The 22,364-nt window shown below is 39.6% G+C and overlaps 1 protein-coding gene across 2 annotated transcripts in view; it reads right to left on the bottom strand.

Moving 5' to 3' along the window:
• pard3aa (par-3 family cell polarity regulator alpha, a) overlaps positions 1-22,364 on the bottom strand; it is a 505,838-nt gene that overhangs the window by 6,812 nt on the left and 476,662 nt on the right. For both annotated transcript variants that reach the window (XM_036582761.1, XM_036582769.1), the window contains 2 exons: positions 18,097-18,220; positions 5,525-5,652 (listed from right to left, as the gene is read on the bottom strand). In XM_036582761.1, coding sequence (XP_036438654.1) covers positions 5,525-5,652; positions 18,097-18,220 — 252 coding nt within the window. The remainder of the gene's footprint in view (positions 1-5,524; positions 5,653-18,096; positions 18,221-22,364) is intronic.

Raw genomic sequence — 22,364 nt, 5'->3', positions numbered from 1 at the left:
TCACAAATGAGTTATGTATCAGTAAAGTATGGTGACGGTATGAGGTCATGACAGAACTGTTAAATTTAGAGCCAATGTGTCAAAAAATGGAGAAAAACACTACAGTTTGATTGTTAGACCAAAACATCTGGTACAGATCAAAGTTTTACAAAAGGCTTTCTGGGGAAATATGCTGTGGAAGTATCAATAAGTGTAGAATACATTATTTATATAATGTATAAGACCTTAAGCAATATGTTCCTTTAGTTAACAAGGCATAGAAAGGGTGCGCTTTGTGTATTTGTCTCCTACTATATACGCATCTCTCTTTCTCTGTCTCATTATGTCGCTCCATCTCTCTTTCTATATCTCTCAATCTCTGTCTAATCCTTCTCCAAACATCACCCCCTTCATTACCGCAGCACTAATTCTACACAGTACAGCCATTTGCTCGATATCTCTGTCACTCTACCGGCCGCATTAAGCTGTGCTGGTATTGGGCAGAATTGAGCTGGGCCGGTCCATCAGCACGCCTAATGAGCAAACCGTACTCTCTAAAGGTCAAAGATCACTTCCCACCAGCCTGACCTGGCTCAGCGGGTGCTAAAGGATTATGAAAAGAACGCGTATCAAATAGCCGAGGTTTGCGAGATGCTTCCTCGTTGGCTGGATCTGGAGACCAGCCCCAGAGGATAAGCAGATGACACTTAGATTGAAGCATATCCAATAGCGACGGTGCCACGGGCGATAGCTTCAGACGGAGAGGGAAAGTAGACGTGGATCGCTTGCATTGATTTGTGTCATTATGTCCGTGTTCCATGGCGTATTGGGTGTCAACATCTCTATTGACTACCAGAGTCCCCACATTGCCCTGGGAGAGGGGCAGGAGGAGAAATAGATTTGTTTATGGAGAACACCCCCCAAACACACACACACACACGCATACAAACACGCACACACACACGCACACACACAGAGGTTTGTTACACTGTCAGGAGGAGGGACCATACACCTAACACTCTTGTAGTTTAAATACATATGTATATGTAATAAACTACAAGGCCAAAAGTATGTGGATGCTAGTATATCCCACCAATATGTGCTTGTAGAGTATTTCATTTTAAAAATATAGGTATAAATATAGAATTTGTCACCTTTTCGCCACTTTCAAGGCTTTCCACTAGATTTTGAAACATGGCCACAAAGATTCACCTCCATTCGTCCACAGGAGCATTAGTGAGATCAGTTACTGACGTTGGGTAATAAGGCCTGACTAAGCTGGCATTTTGGATCATCCCAGAAGTGCTGGATGGGGTTCAGTGAAGGCCAGTCACGTTCTTCCACACCAAACTTGCCATGTCATTGCTTTAAAACCTTAAATTGTGGACGGGGGCATGTCACTCTAAAACAGGAAAGGGTCTTCCTGAAAGTGTGGCCACAAAACATATAATTCTCTATCCCAGTCCACGGGGGAAAAAAGCCTAGCCCATTATTCCTCCTCCACCAAACTCTATAGTTGGCAAAACACATTCAGGCAGGTAGCGTTCTCCTGGCATCTGTGAAACTAAGATTCATCAATGCATTTCCACTGCTCCAGAGTAAGGGGCTTGGCATGTGTAATGCCACATGGCTTTTTTGTGGCTGCTTAGCCAAGGAAACCCATTTTGTGCAGCTATTAACAAACTGTTCTTGTGCTATTGTTGCTTCCAGGGCAGTTTGGACTTTGGTCAGAACCAAATCTAGAATTCTACATGCTATTTGCTTCAGCATTCAGCAGTCCTGTTCAGCTTGTTGGAGCTTGTGTATCCAACAATTTCAAAGCTGAGCTGCTCCCAGATGTTTCCACTTCACAATAACAGCACTTACAGTCAACTAGGGCAGCTCTAACAGTGTAGAAATATGAGGAACTGACTCGCTGGAAAGGTAGCATCTTATCACAGTAATGACAGTACCATGTTGACAGTAACTGAGCTCCTCCGTCTAACCCATTCTACGGCCAAATTTTGTCTGTGGAGACTGCATGGCTGTATGCTTGATTTTATGCACATATTAGCAATGAATGTGGCTACAAAATCCAAACTAACTAATTAGAAGGGGAGCCCACATACTTTAGGCCACATGCTGTTAGAATTTTCTAAGCGTAACCCTAACTCTAACCTCAGTAGCCAAAAGGAAATGTTTTTCCATTGTGTTATAATTTTCTCAGCATAACCCTAACCCTGACTTTAACCTCAGTAACCAAAAGGAAATGGTTTCACTTTTTCAGTTTAAAAATTTAACATAGCTTCTCTACAATACAATTTACAAAGTCAGAACAAATTTTTGGCCCTGGTATTGCAGGTTAGCCCTGTTTTCTTCTGGTCTTCCTACAAAGTCTGAACATTATGAGTCCTGGAAATGTACAAACACACCACCAACAATCCAGCAACAGGCCTGCCTCAGCCTGAGATGGGACAACTTCTGTTACTGTACATATCCTGCACTGCACCACAGGCTAGAGAAAACACAGCTCATCCCTGTAGGGAGGACCACACACATGCACACATACATGCACTCATAGACCCTGCCACCCAGCACATACACCCACACACACTGCAGAAACACATAAGGTACACATTCTTGTAGCAATTACCTAAAGAGCATAATCTGATACTTTGGAAAACAAATGAAGCAGCTCTAAGCTCGACAGTCTATTTTCTTCCATTTTACCAAACAGCTTTCCACCACAAGTGATTCTGGCAAGGTTTCAGCTAGGAAAACACTGTGAAGGGAAACAGTATTAAATGCAGGAAAAAAAAAACAAATGAATTCACTTAAATGGCCCCTTTGATTAGAATTGTTTGTCTGTAGTCTTAGGAAACACCTTAACTCTTTCACGGTGAGCCAAAAAAGTGTCTATTCCTGCCTTTTAATCTAATCTTCTTAATTAAAAACATCTTTTCTTAATGCTGTTGTCTTACCTATGTGAATGTGTGAAGAACATGACCTGAGAAAAGAACCATTTTTTTTAGTTTTTTACTTTGTTTTTATTGCAAACTACCATTTTGAGCAAGCAAACATTTGAATTAGAACATACTTCACACTTTAGTTATTGATGATAGTAAGCACAGTAAGTTGATCTGTGTTTACAGGCTCACTCAGAAACTATCACAGTGCATCCAACAATAAAGGAAGAATGGAGGTTCTTTCATACAGTGACAGAAAACTCCATTTCCACATGCTGATCCATTTTACTATGACCAACATGGACATGCATGCACACTAAGAGCTCTGGGGGCAGTTAAAAGAGACAAACAGTCTGAATGGATTGAAACATGTGGTATGATAAAGTGTGTCAGTAAGAAAAAACAATGTGGAGAGAAAGAAGCCCAAACAAAATACTTTCCCATAAGCATGTGACATGAGAAGAAGGGGAGATACTCACAAAATAAAAAATAGCATTGATATAAAGAAGATAACCCAGAGAAAGGAAGAGGAGAAACATGTAAGTGGTGATAGGAGAGTGGTAGGATGAGTGCTAAGTTGGTTATTGTGACAGGAGATGTGTTTGACCATTAAAACAAATCTGTTGGCTGGTTGCTTTGCATTGGCTAGGCAATGATTAAGCAGATATGAACCCTGAAATCAAACAGAGCCTCCAGCCACAGAGGCATTTCACTCACTCCGAGCGTTACTGACATTTATGACAAATATGCAAAAGAGGAAGGAGGAAAGAGCGAGCGAGGGAGGGATGAAAGAAGAAGAAACAGATGGAGATACGGGGACTAAACCGCCCCGAAAAACAGAGCGTGGCCCAGAGGAGTGCAGCTGCCAAGATAAACTTCCCTTGAAAGCACGTTCTCCAGGTGCTCTTTACTGAGTTTTAGAGGGCAGAGGACCTGTAGCTATTCAAACATACAGATAGATAGATAGACAGAAAGACAGAAACAGAAACACTGAAGATCCGATGGAGCTGCAGCACACAGGCAGAGTCAGAAACGCGACAAAGGGAGACCTCTGGTTGAAGAACAACACTGAGCTCATGGGGAGTAATTTGTGTCTGTTAATGTGAGTGAATGAATGAGTGAGTGACTGACTGAATGAGTCAGTAAGTGAATAAGAGTGAGTGAGTGAGTGAGTGAGTAAGTGAGCAAGTGAGCTAGTGAGTGAAGTAAAGGGGGAGTGAGATCGAGTGAGTGTGCGAATGACAGTGTTCATTAGTTAGCTCCTCATGATTCTCCTGCTGAGTTATTAAACCTCTAATCAGATCCACTTGATTCTCACATTCAAATGATTCTGAAGACTTGAACTCGATCAGCTGTGTTAAATTATGAACTGGTAAAGATGTGAAATCTGCTTAGTGTAAGGGACGGTTATCAACAAAGTTTTGAAAAACTTCTTTGGCAAAATAGATGGCAATACACATGGGTTGTGCTGGTTTTCGGTGGTGTTGACCAGCAAGACTGTTACAAGTAGTGAAGCTATTAGTTTTACTACATTTCCCAGTAAGCATGGTGGCAGCACTGCTACTTTCCAATCAACAGCTTCTAATATCAGTGGCTTTTCAAGATTGAACCTTCTTTATGGTTCAATTAGCAGTGCATTTCTGACAAATGCTACATCGATTTATTTCACAGACTTGATTAAAGTCTAATTGATTAAAAAATAGTACATGACAAGGAACGCTATACGGTGAACTCCAGGTGCTACTGGGCTGTGAAAGACCAAAACACTAGTGCCAGTATCATCACATTTACTATTATATTAACTTTTTTTTTTTATTAATAACAGCATTTATTTATGTTCTGTGAAAAAGTAGTCAAGTTAAACTTGTAGTCAAGTTAGTCTTAATATGGGCACAAGTAATGAGTGTAATAATAGTAATATTTGGAGATTACTATTAGTAAAATTACTATTAGTAAAATGCTACTTAATTCACATACTGACTGTGTGCTGCCTACAACTTACCACCCTTGGCCATTTTTTACAGGACTGATTTAAAATCTGTTTCTTATGGAGACTATGGAGAGGTGATTTAGAATCAGTTCTTATCCTTAAGTACTTATTCTATACGCTTGTGTATAGTGTAATTTAATAAACAATTTATAGAACAAATTGTTAAACTGGCAGCTTATTATAATGTTAAGTAGCGTCAGAAATATGAAATATAGTTCTATGCAACATTTGAACATAGTCGGACAAATTACATTTTGTTTGTTATTTGCTACGTAACTTAAATATGTAGATTATATGTACACTATACTATGTAATACACTTCTATTCATTTGCTCTTTTATCATAATCGAAAAAATAAAACATAGAATATCAAATGTGCCATAACTTTTGCACAGGACATGTTTTATGTTTTTCCAATATGTTAAATTGAGCAAATAAACAGTAATAATAAAAACTAATGTGAAAGGAGCTAAAGAGATGTGTGAACATCTATACATAAGCATATTTGACTATCTATACATATAATCACTATTACATCCACTGTGGCTGTGTAGACGCTGTGTACAGTGCAGATGCTGCAGTCATCAAGATTGCGTATGCGTTCTCTTACCTTGGTAAGGAGTTGTACTGTCTTTGTGACTGTGTGAAGGCGTCGCGGTCATCTTGTCTCTGTCGCTGCATCTGGACTTCTACGGAAACAGAATGCCTTCCTGTCGGATTGTAGGCCCCAGCATTGGCCTGTGGAAAACAAACAGTTTCCATCATGCACTATCAGCTCTACACACACAGCTCTGCACTAGCATTTCAGCATGAGGATTTCATTTAGACCCATTCAAACCCCACACTACACTCAACCCAAACACACTGCAGAGCTCGACCCCATCCACATTCTTCACCCCTGACCTTAACCACGCGTGTGACTTGTAGTGATGGAGCGCTCGTTGCTGAGTGGGGCCGATTACCTTCCCATGCAATTCAACGCCTCTAATGAGCAACATTGTTATTGCATGACAACACAATTAGGTGTGAGAGTGGCTGGGCTAGCATTTGCTGACCCAGAGAGCTAACGCTAATGCTGTACACACGTTTGGAAGAAACTATTAAAAAGGACATCAGAGCAAGTCTTTACTGTCCTCTGAAAAAGGTCTTTGTCTTTTGCGAGCAGCTGTAAAAACAGAAGAATGAAAGCCCTCGCCAGAGTCAGTTCCATTAAAAACAGGGAAACCGAGGCAATTACATGTGTGTCTAATGAAGAGAGCGCAGAGACTTCTCTAGATACAACATGTCTGGCAGCAACCAGTATCACACCAAGGCGAGAGGAGATGATTCCACTGTGTGCTTTTCACCATGTAAAAGCAAACGGTGAGGAAATAATTAGTCACAGAAATTATATTTTTAAATGAGATTTGAAGAGTAAAAAGAACCTCCAATTCAACAGCCTGAGGGCAGAAATGAGGAGAACGTACAAGAGTGTAAATTATCCTAATTTCTCTCTGTCTTTCTGTGTGTGTGTGTTTTCTACATGTCAGAAAACCAAAGAAAAACACATATTATGTAACTTAGTAAATTCTGACTTTTTAAAGTGCTTTTAACAAAAGTTTCAAGTTTCCAAGTTTTACTTTTTAAAAAGAATTAGATCATTTTTATTTGGTAACTGAGCATAAGATTATGGACAGGTTTATAGTTAGTTTGTTTAGACCACCAAAACTGTCACCAACAGACAAACAGTACTTAAAACTTTTTTCAGCTTTGAGAGAGAGGAAAAACAATGTTTCTGTCCATCCTTCCACTCTAAGAAGACAACTCAACACTATGAGTCTGAAAGGATGTGCAGCTGTAAGGAAGCTGTTACTGAGAAAAGGGAATGAACAAAAATGAGTACTTTTTCAAATCAAACAAAGAAGCTGCTGGTGCTCTTAGAACAATGAAATGAGTCCATCACTGAATGTGTTTAGGATTAATGAGATAGAGGGAAGGTAAAAAAAGCAACCAATTTCCAAGACTGAGCTTTGGAGATGTGGAAAAATACCCCTGCAGATTTCTTTGAAAAGCTGAAAGCAAGTCTCCTGAAAAGAATGGACGCTGTGGACGAGTGGACACACTAAAAACTAAAAAACAAACATTTATTTGTCGAGGCTACTGTTTAATTTTCTGTTAAATATATGCTTTCATCTTTTCCGGATGTTGAAAAATAAATAAATAACAAAATTCTGCAAATCCATACAAAAATACATATAGGATGCATATTACTATCACAGATAGGCATTTATTTATTTATAATAGGCATATATAATAGATATGGGCCACACGTATGTCCTCATGTCCCAAACTTGCATAAAAATGTGTGTGTGTGTGTGTGTGTGTGTGTGTGTTTTCTATCAGTCACCAGATGATGTTATGCGACATGGACGGTCTCCTGATACATTGCTTTTGGGAGAGATCAGTTGGAGTACCTAATCACATTAGCCAGGATAGAATCTGATTATTCATTCCTCAACTGAAATAAAATGCTTTATAAAAACTTGACATTTCCCCTAATCACATTCAAACATGGCACGTCTTTTCTTTATTTTTTTAGCCAAAGAAAAATGATGTCAAGCCTGCCAACCCGCCCAACACCACTCCACCACTTTTTCTCATCTAAATTCTTTGCTATCTGTGAAGATAAAGAAAACATCACAATTCAACTAGTCCCATCTGTTCAAACATGAGAGTACTTTTATCAGAGAAAGCAGTAATTGTGAAAAATTGTTTGCAGCGATTCAAAATAGAAATGCGTGTTTGAGACGGAGAAAAAGAGAGGGGTGGTGGCGCGCTAGCAGGCCAGCAGACTTCCAAATGGTGCATAATAGTTATGATTACCATGTGGGGTGACCCGTAGCCTTTTATATCAAAGCTGGGTCAGCTAGTCGGGTGGATGAGGATCGGGGCCTGCGCGTAAGCTAACTCCCTCAACTCCTCATAACACTGTCTACTGCTCCAGACACACAATCACTTCCAGAGATTACTTCCATCTCTCTATCCACACATACATTCACATATGGAATGAATTTCTCCGCTAATGTGTCTGACTACACAAGAGAAAAAGAATAAAAACAGCAGAGAGACAAACACAGGAGAAGGGAAAACCAGAAAACATCTGTAATGGTTGGTATTGGCGGTAACGTCTAGCATGGCAGCTGTTTATATGATTCAGATCAGATCGGTCAATAAATTCTCCCGGACTGAAAAAAAGAAAGGGTCAGAGATAAAGAAATATAATAAAAACAGAGACAGAGAAAAGCTGTAAAACAGCAGGAGAGCGAAAACAAGAAAGTGTGTGTGAGAGAGAGAGAAGCTGCACAGAGACAGTGAAATAGGGAAAGAGAATGACAGAGAGAATGAATTAAATAGAGAGAGAGAAAAAAGTCTAGGGAAGACCTAAACACTTAAAAGGCTTCCTCAAGGCCCCATTCTACCAATTTATTAAGCGCAGGGCCACTCCATTTGATATAATGTTCATGCAGCCCCACGTTCAGGGCCTAAGCAATGCTCTTTACACCCACAAGCAGGTAGCATTCTGCCATCAGTCTGACTTTACTAGCCAATGTAACTGAACATAAACACACTGGACTGGGAATGCTCAGCTAACATTATAAACAGATATGAATAGATACAAATAGGCAGTGCACTGTTAGTTCTTTGTTTGTTTTGAAACGTTGTCTACAAGTTTCGATCTATAGGAATCAAACAGCAAATTACTTGTTTTTGACCAAAACCATGACGCAGAAGACACACCGCCAACTAACCACAGCTTCATCTCTGTATTGCTAACCACACTTAAAACTGTCTTAATCTTCTCCGAACAATCCCACAGTTCTACAACAACCAGGCTGGAATTCTGAAAGTTTGCAGCCTGAAAAAAAGCATGTTAAAGATCACATTGATTTAGATGGAAACTGCAGTCTTCCTTGCATTCACCCTGTTCTAGTTTGACCAAATAAATTAACAAAGCCAAATTTGTAGACTATGTTGACAAATTGTATTAAAGTTGCCAGCTCGATCTGCTAACTTGCTAAAAGAGACAGAGTTTACATACAGATTTATTCACAACACAATTCTTATTCATCATGTTCTTGTTAAAACACCCTGCTGTCACTTCACAGCAGAGGTGCTGCTTCATATAGCAAGTGATGTTTTTAGAGACTCAAAAAATTTATTTCGTATATCACAACTTCTGGCTACATCCAAACAGATATAAATACTTTAAACACTAAAAAGAATGCACTTTTATGGCTGATCCCGATTCCAATTTCTTTACAGTCAAGTTGGCTCCTCAAGCCAAGAAATCTGTCTTTTTGGGTGACTTATATTAGTTAAAAGTTTTAAATGCTAAGCACCTCAGGGAACTGGATTTTAATTCACTCACTCACATTTAGCAGGCTGAAAATTCTCAACAAGGGGGCATCACTAGCAGACAAATTGCTTTTATTAATTTATAAGTGCAGTGATTCACTTCAATACACCATTTAAGTCGGGTCGACAGTAGTTGGAAACTCCAGCTCAAGCTGGATTTCTCTATTACAAGAATGAATGGCATTCTCCAAGACTGCTGCTACGACTGTCCTGTGGTACTAAAATGTTCCAAACCTGATAAATTATGATAAGTTCTTATGTACAATTATCCACTGAATGTCACCAGATCCTCTGAATTATGAGGTCATCACAGAGCCAAAATATTAATTTTGCTACTTGTAAGGTATGTTAGGAGTAGCTGGTGTCACTATATATAACAGTTTGATCAAGATTTTATGGTAGACTTTCATGGAACATCATTTCAATGCTCAGGAGTGGTAGCTCACTATTAGCAAGGACAAAGTAATGTTCATATCTCGTCTCTTTAATAACTTTGTAATTCAGAGGATCCAGTGACATTCAGTGGAAAAATGTACATAGGACAAAAAAAGATATTGGGTTCGAAACATTTTTGTTTATCACAGCTCTGCAAAATTTCATTTATTTTTGCCAAAGAGAAATTCAGCTTAGACCCAGAGTTCCTAATACAGCCATGACACCAACTACAGAGTGACGCATGACTTCAGAGGTCTATGACTGTTTGTCCTTGTTCACTTTTTTCAAAGTAAAAGGCATCAATAATGTTATTCGCTCTTTACTTTAAGCTCATACCTTGTGGGTTAAATAAAGGCAGACATGATCATATTTTATTATGACTTGAAATCGTAAAACAAAGTTAAATCTGTCAAGATATGCCAACTAAACAGAGATAACAGTGCAGAATTCACACCCCTAGCTTGTATGCTACATACAAACATAATTTGCAGTATTTCTCACCAGATGTCTCAGTGTGCTAAAAGCCCTCACACCTTTAACACTCTGGAAAACACTCACACTATCACACTCCTCCCATTAAGAGCATCTTGTCCTTGGAGCCCAAGTCATCTCTGGGACTGCTTGATGAACATCCCCACAAATGGCTAAGTGGAGAGGAGAGGGTTGAATATTCTGCTATGTATTAAATACTGCTGGATAAGTGCTTCAAGACAGATACACAGCTCCTTTTTCTCTAAAGATAATCGTATCTACCGCATGTGCAGAAATGCATAGAATACAGCTCAAAAGCAAGCTGTGTCTTCTATGGAGGGAATAATAGCTATCTCGACTCATGGAGGTCTTATCTTTCAATTCCTGCTTTATTATCCTGTTCCACATTCATCCCTGTCTGAACGCAGCTATACTTCCACAAGACTGCGGCATGTTTAGCTGAACTGATTTACAGTTAAGCAGATAACCTTTTGTTAGCGCTGGCCATGCAGAGTATGCAGATTTAAAGGGGCTATTTCCTGCATTTTTTCCCCTTCACGTCCACTTATGCCATTTGTGTGGTCTTATGTACCAAAAAACAGTCATAATTCACTTTTACATGACCATTTTCCATCCTGCCCTTTACCTCTGAATTAAACAGGCTGCTTTTGTAACTGTGCCTTTAAGACAGATATGAATGACCTTACGGGCTGCCCTGTACTGCACCTCATTCAAAAAGCAGTCTGGGCCAAAAAATGTCTAACGCTGACGTGAATGGGCAGGGCTAAACTGCTGTAGACAGGAAAGGAAGATATATATGTATGTGTGGGTGCCCATGTACCCACGTTATCCTGTTATTCAGGCATAAGCATGCAAGCTCTCCAAGGAGGCTTGTGTTAAGCACACTCCCTCACCTCAACAAAAGACTGATTTTTATTGGCTGACACCAGGCGACAAGCCTTTGGAAGGAACTTGTGCTTTATGTTGAACATCTGGAACCTTCCCTCTCCTGCTTTGTAAAGCTGGATGTACTCTCATAAAAGTAAAGGTGCCAGAAAGGATTCTTTGGAGTGATGCCACAGAAAAAACACTTTTAGTTCCCTAATGAGACCTTTAATGGTTGTTCCTTAAGGAATACTTTGCATAAATGAGAAGAAAATGCTAAAGCCTCTATACCAGTGGTCTCCATCCCTGGTCCTGGAGAACCAGCTTCCTGTAGAGTTTAGTTCCAACTTCCATCCAGTAAGCTGCCCCTAACTTAACTCTAATACATCTGATCCAGCCAATCAGGGACTTAGAAAGAGGTTGATTAGCTGGAGCAGGATGGCAAATTGTGGTTGGAACTAGGCTCTGCAGGAAGGTAGCTCTTCAGGACCAGAGTTGGAGACCACTTGTATAGAGAGCCATCTTTCTAAGCTGAGAACCATTTAGAAACCTTCATTTTTAAGAGTGTAATCCACCATGATTGAAGCAAGGAAAGAAAAACAAAATGGTTTTAATCGTCTGTGCTCCGGAACAGTCTGGGACAGTCTGAGGCATTGAGCCATTGGCATCATGGTGATTATCCTTGCTCTATGATATACAGTTATTGATCTCTCCAGCTAAAGAAGTCTATTACTGACTCTTTAGAGTTTGGAGGAAAAGCCTTGGATAACAAATCTATACACTGACCCTGATATGTCTGTGCCATTGCTTTCTAGGGCCTTGTCTTTGAGGAGCTAGATAAGTTGTTCTTTGGAATGAGTGTGATTAAAGTTGAGCTGGCTTTGAAGTTTTTGGAGCCTGCTTCACTCCATGACTGCATTTCTAAAGGCAATAAATCATTACTGGAGAGGCTTTTCACTGCCCCAAGACACATTTAAGTAAAAAGTTTCAAAGGCCAACTTTCAGCTAGTATAGCAGAGAGATTTTAGAGGTTTTACAGGTTTAAGACATAACACGAAAGTAACACTTTAACCAGTACCAATTAGTGATGAACAGTGACTATTAGAGCTAGGCCTTTAATCTGGGCCATAAATGTCAAATATCTGTCAAATACAAGTAAAAAAAAGATTCTATCTTCTAGCACATCTATGTGATTCTAGTAGTGTGTTTGTGCTAAGCTAATAGCAATTCACATTCATTTTTTTGTCCATTCTAGATTAAACATGGACATTTGAAGATTCTACCTTGTACGTAGCAGATATTCTTTTTCAGTGAGGATCCCTGACATAGAGCTGCCTCTGTTTTCCACTTCTAACAATTGTCTTAAATGCATTAGTAAGGCTACCACTCCTGTTCACAGTCAGTGATGCATTTAGGACTTCAAGAAGTCCTAGAGTGATGTTTTTTCCCTTACAAAATGGGTCCCACCCATTATAAATCAAAACGTGATTTGTTGATTCCTCTGTTGCTTCCTACTGATGGTGGTAATCTAATGTGTAAGTTCTGTAGTCCAGGTTCTGAAGTCCTAAGCAATAGGAGGGCTAGCTTGGCTGTATCTACCTAGATACCCCAGAAAAAAAAAAAATCTGACTGAAACTCTTTGGTTTCCAACAAAAATGTAACAATGAAATGAGTATTACTACAATACTAGCCGAGTTTCAATACAAACATGATAATTATATTATTTTTTACTTCACAGAAACCGTTGGGCCCTGGGAGTTACCAAAAGCACTGGGGATTATAATCTTGGGTATTTTTTTTTTGAAGGAACAGCACAACGATCTATTTCACCTTGTATATTAAATGATCAATTTTGGGGACAGTTTTGCCTCAGTGTGCTGTTAGCGTGCCATAGTGTAATGATACAGTGGATGTCTTTGCATTGTGAAATGCACACACACTGCAATGAGCCATTACAAAATAGCTTCAAATCTTTTCATTGTTGTACTAGTCATTTCTTTTCAGACAAAGCTATGAATATCCTCAGAGGTGCCTATTACCTTGTTATGACAGTTTTATGACACCATCCTGTCTCGCTTCTGACAGCACGATCAAGTGAGGCATCACAGCCAGGCCTGCCTCACCTCTCTCCCTCTAGCTCTATTTTAACAACAGCCTCCAGTTAAAACAGACTGCTGGTCATTTCTGTAGAGCTACAGGACTCCAGATGGAGTGAATAAGTGTGCATTTTTGCCCCTCAAAATAAGAAGATCTTATTTTGAGGGGCAAAAAAAAAAAGAAAAAAAGAAAAAAAATGCATCGCAATACAACGTGACACTACAGCTCACACAGAAACACAGAACCCCCTGCACACAAATAAACAATGTTCCTAAAGATTATGTGGTGGGAGTGTTTAGTGGCAGTGATAACTGTTTATGGCCAGCATCAATATTTCACAAGCCTGTGGGCTACAAAGCCATTCACATACCACTGACTGCAACAACTCCTTCTTCGACATTCTATATATTTAGCTTGTATCCCAACAGGCTGATCCCAACAGTTCAGAGCTCCTGTAATTCACCAGCCAGTTATGTAACTGCCAGCATAGAAGTGGTGCACGTTTCAGCCTGAAAGCTGTTCTGCTTGACATCTGAAAAGCTGACCAGAAGGAGTGAATAAGTATGCAAGTGTGAATGTGTGTTGAGTAGATAGGAGATCTTTGAGGGGCAAAAACTCTCTTTAAAAAAAAAAAAAAACTCTGGAGTCCAAAGTCAAAAGCAGTGCTTCATGTCTCGTCACCTGGATCCAAACCAGAGCCGCTCAGAAAGAGAAGTCAAGTCTCTTTAATACAGAGGTCAGGGGATTACAGTAACTTTTTATTATGTAGTTTATGCAGTTACTATTATACTGGTTGTTATTTACAGTTCTCTATAAGTGGTCTGAAATATGAGTCTTTTGTATGATCCATGCAGTTGTTCAGTGTTCTGGAAGTACTAGCCATACTCACTGTGATGAAATTTATAATGATTGCAGTACACATTTCCCACACCACCTCCAGACATACAACTATGGAAAACAGGCAGTAAACACCTTCATGACCAAATTGTCTGGTTCTGTACTGTGTGTATAAAAAGCACAATGTAGCACAGATGTGTTTGCTCCTCTAGCTATGCACCACCATTAGCAACACGCAGAGCCTTTGATCCCATCTATACATACAGTGAACAAAAAAAAACAAAGAGACTAAGCTGTGGCAACTCACAAGCTCACTTCTCTGGTAGCTGTTCTACAGTACAAAAGATCCTGCTAACAGGGCCAACTGGTATCAGACCCCACTGTCACCCCCCCACAAGTCACGTTCCTACTTAAAAGGGTCCATAACTGAATTTTCCTTGCTTTTCTGAAATATAAGTTTGATGTGCCACATAAACACTTGCAAAATATACAACTCACTCCCCAGTCCACATAGTTTGTATATGGAAATTGTGACATCACAAACACCAATGCATTTACATATATCAGTCTATTCAGCCTACAGTAGTTGAGCACTGCTCATTCATCTTGAAGTTATAAGGAGTGTTTTAGACTGAATGGCTAATCAGAAGACAGATCATTTACATATATCAGTCTATTTAACCTACAGTAGTTAAGCATTGCTCATTCACCTTGAAGTGATAAGGAGTGTTTCAGCCTGGACAGCTAATCAGAATATAGATCATTTACATATATCAGTCCTAAAGGCACAGTAACAAAATTTCATTTCATTTTAAGGGTAAAGAGAGGTTGTAAAATGGTCAAGTAAATTTGAATTATGACTGGTTTTGGTACATAAAACTACAACTTATGTCATAAGTGTACCCCTCAAGAGTACATCTTCAGTACCTTTAGTAAGGGAACATCATTTTACATTGACATCATATTCCATTAACACTGACTCCTCGTCTCGAGCTGTTTATTTTTCTTTTTTTTGAAAACATTAGGTTTTGTTTCACCTGGAAAAACTCATTAAGGTACACAGTTGGACTTTAACATGATTGTTGTACCTTTGAGAGCACATTTAAATTGTTCCTTAATGAACAAAACTGTACTTGTACAGTATTTTTTTTTTGTAGTCAGTTGCTGCTGTCAGAACAAAAAGTATCTTCATTTTTGACTTGGAAACAAATTCTGGTTCTATTGACTTACTTTAAAAGTAAAGTATGTTTTTTTCCTTCTCTCGTAAAGTTATCATTTTGAAGATACAAGGTTTTGTCCCAACAACAGTGAAATACCGTAGGGGATAAAAATACAGTATGAAAAATAAAGCCTAGATCCCTTTGAACAACATGAGTTTGAGCATGTTCTGCTTTTCAGCATTCACTAACAGGTAAATCATGAAATACATATGTAGACATGTCTTGGAATATTTAACCAAAAGAAAAGACAGACAGCCAAGGCTCTGCGAGGAAATTCCTTCCAAAAATAGAGACATTTTCACTGCCTCAATTATATGTCAGTGACGTGATGAGAGAATTTAATTTTGGGCCGCTCCATGCATTCTAGTTTAAACAAATACAGAGAAAAGGTTTTTGTGAGAAAGGGAAACGATTAAGTGTAGTTTTTCTAGCTATGCAGTCGTCTCAGTGCTGCCCTCTCAGAGAAACTTAACATGAGAGAGGCTCCTTTCAAAGGGACCGTCCCTGCTGAAATATCTAGGAATTCACGTCCAGGGAGGGAAAATGAAGGCCAAATATGTATCCAAGTGAGGAGGGTCAGTGAACTGACCCCCAATTTAGGAAATGGTTCTATTCCTCAAGGTAATTAGCCTGTCATCCTTTAAAATCCCCCCTGTGCCTTGAGAACAGAAAGTGGCAGGACAGACCGCCATGTCTGATTCGAGCCCTTACAGCACCAGGATACACAGCTATGTGACCTTTGACCCCTTGCGAGTCAGTTCCCAGCTCCCTGAGCTGTGTATATTGTTTTATCTCACAGATAACGTTAAAATAATGTCTAACCTCTAACCTCCGAATACAAATGAAGCAGGAGGGAACAAGGGCATAGTGTTAAAACATACACTGCTGAATGTAGGGCTGATGAATAAATGGGGTTTCTTAAGACATGTAAATAAAGTGAGCAACATTTGTGTAGCACGAGGCCGGGCCTGGGTCGTGCTCCCTTTGGAGGATTTCTGAGCACTATTGTTGTAACATTTTTTTTTCAACACAGAATGAAAAAAAGGCCTGAGATATTCTTGAGAATTAAATGTAATGGGTACATCCAACACTCACCTGCATAATTACCTGAATGCACAAAGCAGTGTCAGAAAGCAATTAACAAGTCAAGTCACAGCTATATAACACTGCTGCACCCAAGACTTCAATCAGACTGTAAACTGAAATGTAGACAAGGGTAAATGTGTGAGTGTGTGTGTGTGTGTATCTGTGTGTGTGTGTGTGTGTGTTTTCATAGACTACAAAACTTTCCACAAGACACATCACAGACCCTGCCATTTAAGTCTAACTGAACTGGCCAGTGCTTTTCATGATTACTGAATATGCATCTAAAAGCTTATAATCCAGATGGGACCAGATTGTTCAAACTAGTTTGGGTGGCGTCCAACTGATTAAAATTTTTTGACCAATATCAATTTTCCAACAGCCAATATTACTGTCAATATAATTTAACTTTATGTTTTATATTTCTATTTTAAACTCTACCTTTAGTTAAACAGTGATGTATTGATATCATTATCAGCTGTGAATTGTGAAAAAATGACTATCAGTTCTCATTGGTCATGTTTTTAACCTATTAAATGCCATAGGATCATTGTCAGTTCCACGTTTGTATTCCTTACTCCTATAACTTATTACATCCCCACAAAATTTAACAGTTAAAATTTAAACAAATCATTCAAAGCAGTTTGATGTGAAACTTACATGCTGTGATTTCTTTACAATGGTGGTGATAGAAATCAGGAGTCACAATATCTACAATGCAAATACAGCCATTTTCTATGCATCTTTCTCAGTGAACCAGCACAAGTGAAAAACATCTTCTGAGTTTTAATATTGTAATGTTTATAATGGTTAAATAGTGGAAAATAAAAAAAAAAATTATCAGCAAACATTTCCTGTAATAACATTCTGTGATTCTGTGTAGCTTTTAGAGGCCTTTAATATTTCAGATATCTGGTTCTGATCCCACCAAATTCTGACCCCTGGCAGGTTTCAGCATGAAGCATTTCACAAGAAACTACCCTGAATTATTTCATTTACATGTGAAAAATAAGTTTCTCTTTAAGCATAATTCATCTAGTTTGCCTTCCTTTCTATGCAATCACTGAACAATACTCCTCAGAATGTAATAGGCAGTTTTAAGTCATAAAAGCATTGCAGCACTGTTCCCAAGGTTTCACCCTACTATGAAGAGATCATGGGTTCAATCCTAGTGATGGAGCAACCAACAAAAGTTGCTAATTATTGTTGCCGATGCCTATAAAATCAACTTTGACTGATATTATCTGCCAATATATATGAGTCAGGCTCTAAACTAGATGGTGTTTGGATGTTATTCTTCCAATGTTTGTCGAACTCAGTTCACGTTCAAATTTCACCTTCAGGTTTCTCATAGTTTCTCGCATTTACCCTAGCTTTCATTTCTACAATGTGGAAAGCTGACAAGTAGGTTAATAATGATAACGGCTATTACTGTTGCTATGGGCTGAAATGTGTTTTTTTATTCAGTCTCCAGTTGCTAGGGGTTCAGTTTGGGTTGGATTCTGAGCTTTTGTTGGATTAAGGTTGGATTTGGATTCGAAAATTGGTGCTGTTGGCGGAGCTGGGATCAGAGATCAGAATTTCCCTTGAACCAAAGTCAGACAGCAGTTTCACAGCTAGGATGCTCTATGCTTCATAGCTTTGGAAGGAGCATGGATAGAGCAGCAGCAGGGCTGTTGAGGCTAAGAAAGGCTAGGCTGTTACTGTCTGAATGGATCAGTGAGCCAGGTGATCAGCTGGAAGCATATTGCGCACTCACCCATGGCTGCTGCTGGAAGCTGTAGGTACGGCGACGGTCGTCGGGCTCCTCCTCCTGCTTGGCCTGCTGGAACTCCTGCCTCAGCCGCTGTATCCGGTCGTGGTTGCTAGGCGCCAGTCTGTTGCTATGGGAAAGGAGAGGGTGAAAGAAGGGGGAAAAAAGGAAAGATGGTCATACATCCTTGTTTGCATGCATGCTAATGTCACCGGCTGCTCGGACTTTACCCTGAAAGGAACGGGAGCTAGACAGGGCAATCGATAGAGGAGAGTAGACTGCAGAGACAATAAAGTAGCTTATCTACTTAACGCTTTGTCTCTGGTGTATTACAACAATACTAGACAGACCTACTGACCACATGAATATTATATGATTATACATTACATTTACAAGGAAAAATGCATCTCAATATATACAACACATATAGTAGTAGTGACTAACTGTCTTTGTGGAAGGGAACAAATCAGTTGATGTGTCAGAAATTAATTTAAAGATGTAAATATTTATTAAGAAAACAAAAAGCAAAGGAGGATATTATATAGAAATCCAATGACTCCTACAGGTAAGCTGGAGTAAATTGCTCCGCCCTATCCCGTCTGTCTGTCTGTCTGATCTTTCCCAACTAAACAGAAAAAATAAATTACAATAATCAACAACTCTGCCAACAATCACCTATACAAGTCAATAACTTCCTTTCTCACAGTCCTAGACAAACAATATACACAAAATGCCTTCAACAGACTAACATATACAACAATACAATTCTCCTTTAAAAATATGTTTCTGAATGCACAGTGCTCTCATGCCTTTTATGCCTAAATCGATAGTACAAGCTTTATTCATGGCAGCATTCCCCAAATCTCTGTCCATTACGCTAAACTACATGTATGGACACAGTCCATTTCTTTCTCCATGCATGGTCTGCATTCTCTGGCTCCCTGAGGCCATGAAGTGGTCTAAATGTCTCGCTAAAGGAGTCCCCAGTGCACCATGTCCAATGATACATGTGGCCCTTAAGACTGCCTTCAGCAGTCAGAGGGCCATCTCCCCGCCTTGAGTGCTCCAGCATAGCACCACAGGAGCGTTCATTTGCATCCCTTTCATTAAGCGCTGGGAGAGCGCCTGTCAATAGGAATCAATGCACTTCTCTCTGTTAATCAACCACGCTTTTTTTATCAGCACCCACACGCACACGGGCCGTCACTGCCAATCCCCTCATTATGATACGACATCCAGTCAGATAATACCGCTGATTTATACAGAGAGAGAGAGAGAGAGAGAGAGAGAGAGAGAGAGAGAGAGAGGGGGAGAGAGAGAGAGAGAGAGACAGACAGAGAGAGACAGAGAGAGATAGAGAAAGAGAGATAAAGAGAGAGAGAGAAAGAGAGAGAGAGAGAGAGAGAGAGAGAGAGAGAGAGAGAGAGAGAGAACGGAGAGAGAGAGAACAGAGAGAAAGAGAAAAGAGAGAAAGAAAGAAAGAAAGAAAGAAAGCAAGAAAGAAAGAAAGAAAGAATAAGAAAAACATGGTGATTTATACAGAGGGTAAGACAAGGAGAGTAAGAGTAAGAGAGTAAGTGAAACAAAGAGAAAACAGAAAGAAAGGGGAACAGAGACAGGGAGTGAGAGAGAGAGGGAGAAGGGAAAGAGATAGAGAAAGCGCGTACATGAAACAAATAAGAAAGAAAAAAGAAAAAGAAAAAGAGAGATAGAAGGGAAAGAGAAAGAGTGTAAGTGAAAGAAAGAAAGAAAGAAAGAAAGAAAGAAAGAAATGAAAACATATGAAGTAATTCATACAGAAAGAAAGGAACAGAGAGTAAGGGGTACAATAAGTGAAAGTAAAACAAAAGACGAATGGAAGAGAGACAGACTAAGTAAAAAAAAGAGAAAAGAAAAGGGGAAAGAGAAAAAAGAACAAAGAAAAATGCAAAAGGAGAGAAAGTGAATGTGTTAAGGCAGAGAGGCTAATTGAGGGGAGGGATGACTGACAGACAGCGTGCACTGAAGGATAGAGGACGCGGTCTGGTGCATGGGCATGTACAGGTGGCAGAGCGGCAGTCACTGCTGATAGCATATTTAAGCCTCCGAGCCTTCCTGCCTAAATGTGCCCATAATTGTAGATTGCAGTGAGAAGCAGCCCGCTGATGATAATGGGCGCTCAGACACGTTGCCAATCAGCCTTCATTAAAACGCAGCTAAATCACTCCCCATAACGAACAAATGGACCTGAATGAGAGTGGCTGAGACATCATGGTGGAACATCCCTGTTCTGTTGTTCTATGCAGCCATTAAAATCAATTGTATTATCCATACTCCATTTAATTTCCCATTCCTATATGCATATGTAGCACTGAAAAAGCTCAAAGGCCGTCATGTTCATTTGTGAGGCAGTGGAACCGAGGCTTTATAAATTAAATGGATCATTGGCTTGTGTGGTGTGGGCCTTTGTCGGTAACCCGTTGTTCCAGTCCACTGCTGCATGAATGCGTGCATGATTTCCTCCTCTAAGCTGACTTTTTTCAAGCACTAATGCAAATGTACAGTTGATCTTACAGTCTTACCCACTGATTGAAATGACTTTAACATAGCTACTGTACAAAATAGCCACAGACTCAATATTCACTGCTGGCAAAGAAACACAAATCATGTCAGACTAATTTACTGATTAAGTGTTTGAGGTTTTAAACTTCAGCTAAATAGACGTCATGATTGTTACCTTCCTGCTAACCTAACATTGTAAATCTACCACTCTTAAGTAACATTCACCTTTTTTCAATTCTCATTTATTTATCTTAACTTTAAGTTTACATAGTTACATCTATTACGTCTAAATAGTTCCACCAAAATACGTCCCAAAGACCAGCTTTATCATACCTACTGTAACAACACATAGTTTCTAGACGGAATTGAAGACGAGCTGTTGAATATGCCAAGTGCCAACTTATCATGTCCATTCACTAAGGACATGCATCATTTAAATCCTCTGACATTTACTGGCATTTTAAACGGTAATAGGGAAAAAGTGGCTTCTTCTCTACGACAGCCATCAAGCTTCTTATCAGCTAAAAACGAAATCACCATAAAGTTCGAGCCAAGACGTTAGAGGGGAAAAACGGAACTCTGTTGGCTGGATGTTTTGGCTGTGAAATTGGGTTGAGTACTGACAGATTAGGTTGAGGGGATCGCTGGCGTCTTAGCAGTTCCCTCATTTGCGGCCATTTGCGGACCAGCCTCAGCTGTGTCTCCTCTAAAAGGCAACTGAATCCTGTGAAAAATAAACAACAAATCACTTGGTCATTACCACGCATCTGTGAGGGGGGAAATTAATTCGGCCATTAGCTCCTGTAAAACGTGTGATTACACATTATCATTGGGTGGCAACATGCCTGCTGTCCACGCTCGCAATGAAGTGGTGGGGGGGCATTGAAAAGGTTGGGCAGCGCAGAGAAAACGAACAACAAACAAGGCCAGGAAATCTATTAATTCATGATTAAGAGGGATAGAAATGGGACAGTGCTAGCCTAGATGCTAATAATGTTAGCATTATCTATCTAGCTTGCTAACATTACCTTAGCAAACTCTTTAAAAATATACTAGCATCTATGTACCATTTTAGTTCACATTCTGGTGCACTTAATGGTCACATAGTGGTGCTTAGTGACCTAATGCTGCCCTGGAATAGTAATTAATTAGCCATAGATAAACTTTTTCTATAACATCCAACTGTAACTGTTAATAATGATATAGGACAACTTCCAACTTCAGACAGACACAAGTTCAAATACACAAACAGTACTGGCACTTCCTACATCCAAAGTTAGAACGTCTTTTTTTTTTTCCACAACACCCACACACAATGTATCTCAATGACCCTGTTTACACCCGGTCACTTTATGCATCTTGAGTATCAAGATTGTATCTGGATAAGGCCAAGCCACATAAGAATTCAAGTGCAAATGCAACCAAGATGCATTTAAAACAGATACAAAGCTGATCCCTCAAATCACTTCAGGAGGTGGTCTGAGATGCATTTGAGTCACATTACAGCAGTGTAAACACATCCATTTCTGCAAGACACATTCGACTACCAAAACCTCTCCCAGTACAACCGAAACTCCTCCCCATGCAGTAGCCATGTCAATAAGAAAGATAATCATGGAGAATGCACAATTGGGGACCAGACGGTACAAAATGTTTAATATGGACAGACACTACTGCGCAAAACAACCTACAGATGAAGAGACTGAATGGATGAACAGTTGGTAACTGGTTGC

This window comes from Colossoma macropomum, unplaced genomic scaffold (genome assembly GCF_904425465.1).
Source record: "Colossoma macropomum unplaced genomic scaffold, Colossoma_macropomum, whole genome shotgun sequence".
Lineage (NCBI taxonomy): Eukaryota > Metazoa > Chordata > Actinopteri > Characiformes > Serrasalmidae > Colossoma > Colossoma macropomum.
Note: the sequence above shows the minus strand (reverse complement) of the source record. Positions and strands in the feature narration are given on the sequence as shown.